At 44.4% G+C, this 12,312-nt stretch overlaps 1 protein-coding gene across 1 annotated transcript in view; it reads right to left on the bottom strand.

Annotated features, from left to right (window-relative positions):
- Window positions 1-11,508, bottom strand: part of LOC120046918 (teneurin-2-like) — a 115,172-nt gene extending 103,664 nt beyond the window's left edge. The window contains exons 1-2 of the mRNA XM_038992466.1: window positions 11,474-11,508; window positions 4,627-4,730 (exon numbers count right to left, since the gene is read on the bottom strand). Of these exons, the coding sequence (XP_038848394.1) occupies window positions 4,627-4,730; window positions 11,474-11,508 (139 nt within the window). The remainder of the gene's footprint in view (window positions 1-4,626; window positions 4,731-11,473) is intronic.
- Window positions 11,509-12,312: the final 804 nt, after the last annotated feature.

Genomic DNA, 12,312 nt, shown 5'->3' with positions numbered 1-12,312 from the left:
CTCAAGGATGATCAATGGAAACAGGATGCACCTGAGCTCAATTTCAAGTCTCAGAGCAAAGGGTTATTTTTAACATTTTCTACATTGTAGAATAATAGTGAACATATCAAAACTATGAAATAACACATATGGAATCATGTAGTAACCAAAAAAGTGTTAAACGAATCAAAATCTATTTTATATTTGAGATTCTTCAAAGTAGCCACCCTTTGCCTTGATGGCAGCTTTGCACACTCTTGGTATTCTCTCAACCAGCTTCACCTTGAATGCTTTTCCAATCGTCTTGAAGGAGTTCCCACATATGCTAATCACTTGTTGGCTGTTTTTCCTTCACTCTGCAGTCCAACTCATCTCAAACCATCTCAATTGGGTTGAGGTTGGGTGATTTTGGAGGCCAGATCATCTAATGCAGCACTCCATCACTCTCCTTCTTGGTCAAATAGCCCTTACACAGCCTGGAGGTGTGTTGGGTAATTGTCCTGTTGAAAAACAAATGATAGTCCCACTAAGCGCAAACCAGATGGGATGATGTATCGCTGCAGAATACTGTGGTAGCCATGCTGGTTAAGTGTGCCTTGAATTCTAAATAAATCACTGACAGTGTCACCAGCAAAGCACCCCCACACCATCACACCTCCTCCTCCATGCTTCACGGTGGGAACCACACATTTGAAGATCATCCATTCATCTACTCTGCGTCTAACAAAGACACGGCGGTTGGAACCAAAAATCTAAATTTTTGACTCATCAGACCAAAGGACAGATTTCCACCAGTCTAATGTCCATTGTTCGTGTTTCTTGGCCCAAGCAAGTATATTTTTCTTATTGGTGTCCTTTAGCAGTGGTTTCTTTGCAGAAATTCGACCATGAAGGCGTGATTCACGCAGTTTCCTCAGAACAGTTGATGTTAAGATGTGTCTAACAGTTTAACTCTGTGAAGCGTTTATTTGGGCTGCAATTTCGAGGCTGGCAACGCTAATGAACATATCCTCTGCAGCAGAGGTAACTCTGGGTCTTCCTGTTCTGTGGCGGTCCTCGTGACAGACATTCATCATAGCGCTTGAAGCAACTTTCAAAGTTCTTGACGTTTTCTGTATTGATTGACCTTCAAGTCTTAAAGTAAAGATGGACTGTTGCTTCTCTTTGCTTATATGAGCTGTTCTTGCCATAATATGGACTTGGTCTTTTACCAAATATGGCTATCTTCTGTATACCACCCCTACCATGTCTCAACACAACTGATTGGATCAAATGCAATGAGGAAATAATTTCCACAAATTAACTTTTAACAAGGCACACCTATTAATTGAAGTGCATTCCAGGTGACTACCTCATGAAGCTGGTTGAGAGAATTCCAAGAGTCTGCAAAGCTGCCATCAACGAAAAGGGTGGCTACTTTGAAGAATCTCAAATATAAAATAGATTTGGATTTGTTTAACACTTTTTTTGGTTACTACATGATTCCATATGTGTTATTTCATAGTTTTGATGTCTTCACTATTATTCCAAAATGTATAAAGTAGTAAAAATAAAGAAAAACCCTGGAATGAGTAGATGTGTCCAAACTTTTGACTGGTACTGTATTTCAATTTATATTTTTTTACTAAATTTGCAAACATTTCTAAAAACCTCTTTTCCACTTTGTCATTATGTGGTATTGTGTGTAGATTGATGAGGGAAAAAAAGGGAAGGAGTCTGAATACTTGCCCAAATGCACTGTATATCCATTCTCTCTCTCTCTCTGTGTGTGTGTGTGTGTGTGTGTGTGTGTGTGTGTGTGTGTGTGTGTGTGTGTGTGTGTGTGTGTGTGTGTGTGTGTGTGTGTGTGTGTGTGTGTGTGTGTGTGTGTGTGTGTCAGTCCCAGTGTATTTCCTCTCCAGCAATATAATCAGGTAGGTGATTGATGCATCTGTAACTCCTCCATAGTGATTGATGTGTCTCTCTACCAGTGTAAGGTAGGTAACTCCTCCTCCATAGTGATTGATGTGTCTCTCTACCAGTGTAAGGTAGGTAACTCCTCCTCCATAGTGATTGATGTGTCTCTCTACCAGTGTAAGGTAGGTAACTCCTCCTCCATAGTGATTGATGTATCTCTCTACCAGTGTAAGGTAGGTAACTCCTCCTCTATAGTGATTGATGTATCTCTCCACCAGTGTAAGGTCGGTAACTCCTCCTCCATAGTGATTGATGTGTCTCTCCACCAGTGTAAGGTAGGTAACTCCTCCTCCATAGTGATTGATGTGTCTCTCTACCAGTGTAAGGTAGGTAACTCCTCCTCCACAGTGACAGATGTTTCCCAGCTCTGTCCCAGCTCAGCCATTAGCTGTGTGATGTTACATCACGTTAAAAGGCAGCTAATCAGGTTGCTGTTGAACCTGGGACCCCCAGTCTGTTCTAATGATGATTTATACTGCATCCCAGTCACACCATAACTACATTAAATACAGATTGTATTCCAACACAAATTCCATTAAGACTGTTCTCTATCCCCTCTTCCCTGAGTCAGTTTGCTAAATATATCTGGCTGATTACATTGTGTGTGTGTGTGTGTGAGAGAGAGAGTGTGTGTGTGTGTGTGTGTGTGTGTGTGTGTGTGTGTGTGTGTGTAGATCTATAGAGAATGAGATGGAGAGGGTAATTGCTGAGGATGGATGGATGTGTGTTGTGAAGACCAGACTCAACATGTCGAGAGCTGCTGTGTGTGTGAGTATGTGTTCGTGTGTGTGTTTTTTGGGGGGAGGGGTGTACTTTACGAGGTGTGTGTGAGTAATGCACTCTGTGTGCATTGGCATGTTTGCCAAGGTTTGGATGATGATACAATGATACAAAGATACAACGATACAAAGATACAAAGATACAATGATACAATGATACAATGATACAAAGAAACAACAATACAACGATAAAAAGATATAAAGATATAAAGATACAAAGATACAAAGATACAAAGATACAATGATACAAAGATACAATGATACAACGATACAAAGAAACAACGATACAAAGAAACAACGATACAACGATACAACGATACAACGATACAATGATACAAAGATACAATGATACAATGATACAAAGATACAATGATACAAAGATACAAAGATACAAAGATACAATGATACAAAGATGCAATGCAGTTCAGTTCATGTGGTTCTGTCCCCGTTTTTACCATTATTACCACCTTCTCCCATTCACACACAACTCTGTTTTCAATTCAATTCAAGGAGCTGGCATTATTGGAGCTGGCATTACTGGCTGGCATTCAAGGAGCTGGCATTATTGGAGCTGGCATTACTGGCTGGCATTCAAGGAGCTGGCATTATTGGAGCTGGCATTACTGGCTGGCATTCAAGGAGCTGGCATTATTGGAGCTGGCATTACTGGCTGGCATTCAAGGAGCTGGCATTATTGGAGCTGGCATTACTGGCTGGCATTCAAGGAGCTGGCATTATTGGAGCTGGCATTACTGGCTGACATTCAAGGAGCTGGCATTATTGGAGCTGGCATTACTGGCTGGCATTCAAGGAGCTGGCATTATTGGAGCTGGCATTACTGGCTGGCATTCAAGGAGCTGGCATTATTGGAGCTGGCATTACTGGCTGGCATTCAAGGAGCTGGCATTATTGGAGCTGGCATTACTGGCTGGCATTCAAGGAGCTGGCATTATTGGAGCTGGCATTACTGGCTGGCATTCAAGGAGCTGGCATTATTGGAGCTGGCATTACTGGCTGACATTCAAGGAGCTGGCATTATTGGAGCTGGCATTACTGGCTGGCATTCAAGGAGCTGGCATTATTGGAGCTGGCATTACTGGCTGGCATTCAAGGAGCTGGCATTATTGGAGCTGGCATTATTGGAGCTGGCATTATTGGAGCTGGCATTACTGGCTGGCATTCAAGGAGCTGGCATTATTGGAGCTGGCATTATTGGAGCTGGCATTACTGGCTGGCATTCAAGGAGCTGGCATTATTGGAGCTGGCATTACTGGCTGGCATTCAAGGAGCTGGCATTATTGGCATGGGAAACATATGTTACATTGCCAAAGCAAGTGAAGTAGATCATTAAAAAAAAAGTTAGATAAACAATTAACACTGAGTCTCTACATAGTTAAAGCTTTCCTTAATGTTGGGTCTGTCACAGTTCTCTCTCACACAACCTTGTTCTCTCTCTCACACAACCTCCTTCTCTCACACAGGAAGGGAGGGAGAGAGACGAGGGAGAGAGGGAGGGAGAGAGACGAGGGAGGGAAGGAGTGAGGGAGAGAGGGAGGGAAGGAGTGAGGGAGAGAGGGAGGGAGAGAGAGGGAGGGAAGGAGTGAGGGAGAGAGAGAGGGAAGGAGTGAGGAAGAGAGGGAGGGAGAGTGAGAGAGAGGGAAGGAGTGAGGGAGAGAGGGAGGGAGGGAGAGAGAGAGGGAGGGAGAGAGTGAGAGAGAGAGGGAAGGGGTGGAGAGAGGAAGGGAAGGAGTAGAGAGAGGAAGGGGTAGAGAGAGGGAGGGAAGGAGTGAGGGAGAGAGAGGGAGGGAAGGAGTGAGGGAGAGAGGGAGGGAGAGAGAGAGAGCGAGAGAGAAAGAGAAAGAGAAAAGTAATGAAGGGGTGGAATGTTGGAAGTGATTGACAGCTGTCTTACCGGAAGAGGGGGGTTGGTGTCTGAGCAGGTATGAGTCATTGTGGGGGCGGGGCTCCAGGCGGGAGTGGGAGGAATTATTCTCCAGCAGGGGCACCTGGCACTCCCTGAATGATGGAGAGGAGGAGGAGGAGGAGGAGGGGCATAGGGATGAAGAGGGAGGGGCAGAGGGGGGGAGGAGGGAGGAGGTAGGGGGGATGGTGCGACCTGGAGGATGAAGAAAAGAGAAAGGGAAGGAGGGAAGGAGGGAAAGAGGGAGAGAGGGAAGGAGGGAAGGAGGGAGAGAGGGTTAGACATACTGATGGACTGATGATCAACAGAGGAACACTAAAAAGAGGCACACACACCACACACTAAATGTGGTTTGATGAGTTTGTGGTCTTCATGACTGAAGGTCACATTTGTCTTGGTTCCCAGCTGTGTCCACCTCAGCACACACACACACACACACACACACACACACACACACACACACACACACACACACACACACACACACACACACACACACACACACACACACACACACACACACACACACACACACACACACACACACACACACACACACACCATCTCAGCAGCTTTACATAGTTGAGCCATGGGACGGAGGAGTCTTTGGACACATTGAGGCTGGTCCTTTACACTAGAGAGAGGGACAGGAGATAGGACACATTGAGGCTGGTCCTTTACACTAGAGAGAGGGACAGGAGATAGGACACATTGAGGCTGGTCCTTTACACTAGAGAGAGGGACAGGAGATAGGACACATTGAGGCTGGTCCTTTACACTAGAGAGAGTGACAGGAGATAGGACACATTGAGGCTGGTCCTTTACACTAGAGAGAGGGACATGAGATAGGACACATTGAGGCTGGTCCTTTACACTAGAGAGAGGGACAGACAGTAGGATTTACAAGTCTATTCTCCACAGGTTTGGAATCAAGGACAAGGAAATCTAATAGTTTCTATATAGAGATATCTCATGATGTAGAATAATTATAATTCTGTAATATTCACAGCTCAGTCTATCAACAACGTTGGTTAAATGAGGTCAGTTAGTCGAGTCCAAAGACACAGCAGGACTAGAGTCATTACCGGCTACTAATTAAACCCACTTTATTATTGTCCCTTTATGACTGTGATAATCAGTTATTTTTGTATTATTTCATTCCAGTTTTTAATGATAGCCTTGGGCCAGCCAGCAGCAGGGACATTGTTTTTCAAACACTCCTGTCAATAAAGCTATTATTATTTTGAATCTCAGGAGAACACGTTGTCCTTCACCTTCAAGAAGTAGAGAGAACAGAGAAAAGTATTGTAGAGACGGATATGAGGAAAGAGAGTGAATGTCTCCTGACTGCGTGCGTTTGAAGAGTTCATGCTGTAAGTAGGAAAGGTAGAGTACATGACGTTCTCTTGTGGCTTTACACTCTCTGGAAAGTAACCATCCATTTACTTTCATCTCACTCACTACTCTCTCTATCTCCTTTTGTACAAGAGCGAAGGAGAGAGATAGACGGAAAGAGAACCCAGAGACCTCGAGGCACAAAAGAACAGATAGGAGAACTCATTCTATCCTTACCCTCTCTCTCCCTCTCTGTCCGTGGGAATGCAGTTGTCTCACAGTAAGGACACTGAGATCCACATGAAAGCAAAGCTGCTCAGTATTGATCTTGTGTTGTTATTGTTGTTGTTATTGTGCTCTATGGTTTTCAGTTTTCACCACAGCATTGCATTGATCATTCATTTTCTTCTGAATCTCACACACTCACAATGATTCACTGCAATAACTAACTGTCCTACAGAAACAGAGAATAAGAGAAGAGAGAGAGAGAAAGATATTATATATATATATATGATATATATATATATATATATATATATATACTGTATATATATACAGTTGAAGTCGGAAGTTTACATACACTTAGGTTGGAGTCATTAAAACTTATTTTTCAACCACTCCACACATTTCTTGTAAACAAACTATAGTTTTGGCAAGTCGGTTAGGACATCTACGTTGTACATGAAACAAGTAATTTTCCCAACAATTGTTTACAGACAGATTGTTTCACTTATAATTCACTGTATCACAATTCCAGTGGGTCAGAAGTTTACACACACTAAGTTGACTGTGCCTTTAAACAGCTTGGAAAATTCCCGAAAATGATGTCATGGCTTTAGAAGCTTCTGATAAGCTAATTGACATACTTTGAGTCAATTGGAGGTGTACCTGTGGATGTATTTCAAGGCTTACCTTCAAACTCAGTGGCTTTTTGCTTGACATCATGGGAAAATCAAAAGAAATCATGCAAGACCTCAGAAAAATAATTGTAGACCTCCACAAGTCTGGTTCATCCTTGGGAGCAATTTCCAAATGCCTGAAGGTACCACATTCATCTGTACAAACAATAGTACGCAAGTATAAACACCATGGGACCACGTAGCTGTCATACCGCTCAGGAAGGAGACGCGTTCTGTCTCCTAGAGATGAACGTACTTTGGTGCGAAAAGTGCAAATCAATCCCAGACCAACAGCAAAGGACCCTGTGAAGATGCTGGAGGAAACATGTACAAAAGTGTCTATATCCACAGTAAAACGAGTCCTATATCGACATAACCTGAACGGCCGCTCAGCAAGGAAGAAGCCACTGCTCCAAAACCGCCATAAAAAAACAGACTATGGTTTGCAACTGCACATGGGGACAAAGATCGTACTTTTTGGAGAAATGTCCTCTGGTCTAAAGAAACAAAAGTAGAACTGTTTGGCCATAATGACCATCGTTATGTTTGGAGGAAAAAGGGGTAGACTTGCAAGCCAAAGAACACCATCCCAACCGTGAAGCATCATGTTGTGGGGGTGCTTTGCTGCAGGAGAGACTGGTGCACTTCACAAAATAGATGGCTTCATGAGGAAGAAAAAATATGTGGATATATTGAAGCAACATCTCAAGACATCAGTCAGGAAGTTAAAGCTTGGTCGCAAATGGGTCTTCCATTTGGACAATGACCCCAAGCATACTTCCAAAGTTGTGGCTTAAGGACAACAAAGTCTAAGACAACAAGCATACTTCCAAAGCAAAATGGCTTAAGGACAACAAAGTCAAGGTATTGGAGTGGCCATCACAAAGCCCTGACCTCAATCCTGTAGAACATTTGTGGGCAGAACTGAAAAAGCGTGTGTGAGCAAGGAGGCCTACAAACCTGACTCAGTTACACCAGCTCTGTCAGGAGGAATGGGCCAAAATTCACCCAACTTATTGTGGGAAGCTTGTGGAAGGCTACAAACGTTTGGCCCAAGTTCAACAATTTAAAGGCAATGCTACCAAATACTAATTGAGTGTAATGTAAACTTATGACCCACTGGGAAAGTGATGAAAGAAATAAAAGCTGAAATAAATCATTCTCTCTACTATTAATCTGACATTTCACATTCTTAAAATGAAGTGGTGATCCTAACTGACCTAAGACAGGGATTTTTACATATATACATATATACAGTTGAAGTCGGAAGATTACATACACCTTAGACAAATACATTTAAACTCAGTTTTTCAAAATTCCTGACATTTAATCCTAGTAAAAATTCCCTGTATAGAAAAAGAGCTAGAGAGAGAGAGAGAGAGAGATTGTTCTTTGTGTTGACCAGCAGTGTAAGTATCAGGCCCAGTAAGAGGCAAGAGGTTGCATCATGGAAACCAGAGCAGAGATCGATGTGTATCACACACTAACTACACTCCTGGGAGACGCATGGCCTGCACTGTCTGCTGTTTACACCATGGGTGTGGTGTGTGTGTCCGTGCGTGCGTGTGTATGTGTCTGTGCGTGTGAGTGTCTGTGTGTGTGTTTGTGCGTGTGTGTAGTTCACTATAATCAGAGCACACAGCAGAAAATAGATGGATGAACAAGAACAAGGTAAACACTAGCTATAACCAACAGGGATGAAATGAGAAGGAGGAGAGCGAGGGAGAGGGCAAGAAAGACAGACAGACAGAGAGAGAGAGAGACAGACAGAGAGACAGAGAGACAGAGAGACAGAGAGAGAGAGAGAGAGAGAGAGAGAGAGAGAGAGAGAGAGAGAGAGAGAGAGAGAGAGAGAGAGAGAGAGAGAGAGATTATCTATCTAAGGCCTGAGGAACCTGGACTTTTGGAAATACAGTCATTGTCATCCTACAAGAAACATGGTATAGAGGAGACGGACCCACTGGTTGCCCTCTAGGTTACAGAGAGCTGGTAGTCCCATCCACCAAACTACCAGCTATGCTAATTTGGTATAGAGCACTCTTCAATTAATCAAAACAGGAACTTTTTACATTTGGCTAGAAATTCAAAAGGAAATAATTTCAGCAGAGAAAAATGTTGTCCTGTGTGCTTCCTATATCCCCCCATTAGAATCCCCATACTTTAATGAAGACAGCTTCTCCATCCTGGAGGAGGAAATCAATAATTTCCAGGCCCAGGGACATGTATTAGTCTGTGGCGACCTAAATGCCAGAACTGGACAAGAACCTGACACCCTCAGCACACAGGGGGACAAACACCTGCCTGGAGGTGACAGCATTCCCTCCCCAATATGCCCCCCTAGACACAACTATGACAACATAACGCACAAAAACGGGTCACAACTCCTGCAGCTCTGTTGCACGCTGGGTATGTAAATAGTCAATGGTAGGCTTTGAGGGGAATCCTACGGTAGGTACATCTACAGCTCATCTCTTGGCAGTAGTATTGTAGACTACTTTATTACTGACCTCAACCCAGAGTATTTCAGAGCGTTCACAGTCAGCCCACTGACACCCCTATCAGATCACAGCAAAATCACACTCTACTTGAAGAGAGCAATACTCAATCATGAGGCATCAAAGCCAAAGGAAGTGAATAAGTGTAAGAAATGCTATAGATGGAAGGAAAGTAGTGTGGAAACCTACCAAAAAACAATTAGGCAACAACAAATTCCATCCCTTTTAGACAACTTCCTGGATAAAACGTTCCACTGCAATAGTGAAGGTGTAAACGTAGCAGTAGACAATCTTAACAGCATATTTGCTTCCCTATCAAATCTAAAAATCTCAAATAGAAAACCGAAGAAAATGAACAACAATGACACATGGTTTGATGAAGAATGCAAAAACCTAAGAAAGAAATTGAGAAACCTATCCAACCACAAACATAGACCCAGAAAACCTGAGCCTACGCTTTCACTATGGTGAAACACTAAAACAATAAAGAAATACACTACGGAAAAAAAAGGAACAGCGCGTCAGAAATCAGCTCAATGTAATTGAAGAATCCATAGACTCAAACCAATTCTGGGAAATTTGGAAAACACTAAACAAACAACAATATGAAGAGTTATCGATCAAAAACTGAGATGTATGTATAAACCACTTCTCCAATCTTTTTGGCCCTATAACAAAGAACAATCAGCAAAAACATATACATGATCAAACATCAATCTTAGAATCAACTATTAAAGACTACCAGAACACACTGGATTCTCCAATTACATTGAATGAACTACAGGACAAAATACAAACCTTTCAACCCAAAAAGGCCTGTGGTGTTGATGGTATCTTCAATGAAATGATCAAATATACAGACAACAAATTCCAATTGGCTATACTTAAACTCTTTAACATCATCCTTAGCTCTGGCATCTTCCCCAATACTTGGAACCAAGGACTGATCACCCCAATCCACAAAAGTGGAGATAAATTTGACCCCAAAAACTACCGTGGGATATGGGCCAACATCAACCTTGGGAAAATCCTCTACATTATCAACAGCAGACTCGTACGTTTCCTCAGTGAAAACAATCTACTGAGCAAATGTCAAATTTGTCACACCCTGATCTGTTTCAACTGTCTTGTGCTTGTCTCCACCCCCCACCAGCTGTCTCCCATCTCCCCTCATTATCCCCTGTGTATTTATACCTGTGTTCTCTGTTTGTCTGTTGCCAGTTCGTTTTGTTCGTCAAGCCTACCAGCATTCTTCCCCTTATGCCTGTCTTTTCTACAGTTCCTGTTTTCTACTTTTCCCGGTTTTGACCATTCTCCCTGCCCTGACCCTGAGACTGCCTGCCATTCTGTACCTTTTGGACTCTGATCTGGATTACTGACCTCTGCCTGCCCTTGACCTGTCATTTTGCCTGCCCCCTGTTCTAGTAATACACTTGTGTTACTTCTACACTGTCTGCATCTGGGTCTTCCCTAAAACGTGATAGTACAAACTGGCCATGACCGACCCAGCAGACTCAGACCAGCTCCACAACGCTGTCTCCCTGCAAGGAGCCACCATTGGACGACACGAGGAGTTACTGCAATGTCTTATGGAAAGACTCCATACCCTGGCAGAATGCCATGACCAGGCATTCAAGACGTTGCTGGAGCAATTCTGCAGATTCCCCACTGGGCAGTGGGTCACACCCGTAATCTCCCAGCCTAACCCAGTGTCCCGAGAACCCCGGTTACCTCCTCCGGAGCGCAATGCTGGAGATTCCCCACTGAGCAGTGGGTCACACCCGTAATGTCCCAGCCTAACTCAGTGTCCCGAGAACCCCGGTTACCTCCTCCGGAGCGCAATGCTGGAGATTCCGGAACCTGCCAGGCTTTTCTCTTCCAATGCTCCCTCATTTTTGAGCTGCAGCTTTCTTTGTTCCCCTAAGCTCGAGGATAGCGTATATTATAACGCTGATGTCCGGGAGGAGACTCGCCTGGGCTAGAGGAGTTCGTGGCGGAAATTCGGAATGTGTTTGATTCTCCGTTGTCCGGGAGAGAATCTGCTTGTAAGCTGCTCCAGCTACATCAAGACTCCCGTAGTGTGGCAGACTACCCAGTGGATTTTCGCACATTGGCAGCTGAGAGTGCCTGGAACCCGGAAGCATTGTTCGACATGATCCCTCCACGGATTATCGGAGGTGGTCAAACATGAGCTTGCAGCCCGGGAGCTGCCCATGGACCTTGACTCCCTCATAGCCTTGACCATCCGGATCGATGGGCGGCATCGAGAATGTAGGAGGGAGAGGGAATCTGTGCCCTGATGCCCTCGTTAGCCCTCAATTCTCACCTTGGCTCCGAAGAATCCCGGAGACCTCAGAAGTCTACATGTCCGAGTGAACCCGACGTCACCCAAGTTCTCTCGGGAATTACCGAGGGCTGCCGACTCGCCTCCTTCGGAGTCCATGCACCTTTGCAGGGCTAGATTGACTCCGGCTGAGCGCTTACGCCGACTCCACACCTAGACCTGTCTGTATTGTGGAGCTACGGGACATTTCATAGCTGCCTGTCCATTCAAAAACCAGGCTCATCAAGAAGGGGCGAGTAGTCTGGTGGGCCTTATGGAGAACTTTTCCTCTCCCCTTACTTGCACACCTTTCCATGCCATCCTTTCCATGCCAACCAGTTGTCATCTCTCCGGGTAATCATCGACTCTGGGGCCGATGAACGTTTTTTGGACGCTACCCTGGCGTCCGAGCTGGGCATCCCCACTCAGCCCCTCTCCCTTCCCATGGATGTTAGAGCACTGAACAGGCGCTCTATAGGCCATGTCACTCACAATACCACTCCCATCAACCTACAAGTGTCAGGGAACCACAGCGAGACAATCCAATTGATGCTGATTAAGTCTCCTCAGGTTCCTGTGGTATTGACCTTCTCCCAGGCACCACTCCACCCCTGGAATGACTATA

Source organism: Salvelinus namaycush, chromosome 5, assembly GCF_016432855.1.
Source record: "Salvelinus namaycush isolate Seneca chromosome 5, SaNama_1.0, whole genome shotgun sequence".
NCBI lineage: Eukaryota > Metazoa > Chordata > Actinopteri > Salmoniformes > Salmonidae > Salvelinus > Salvelinus namaycush.
This window is presented reverse-complemented; position numbering and strand designations above follow the sequence as displayed.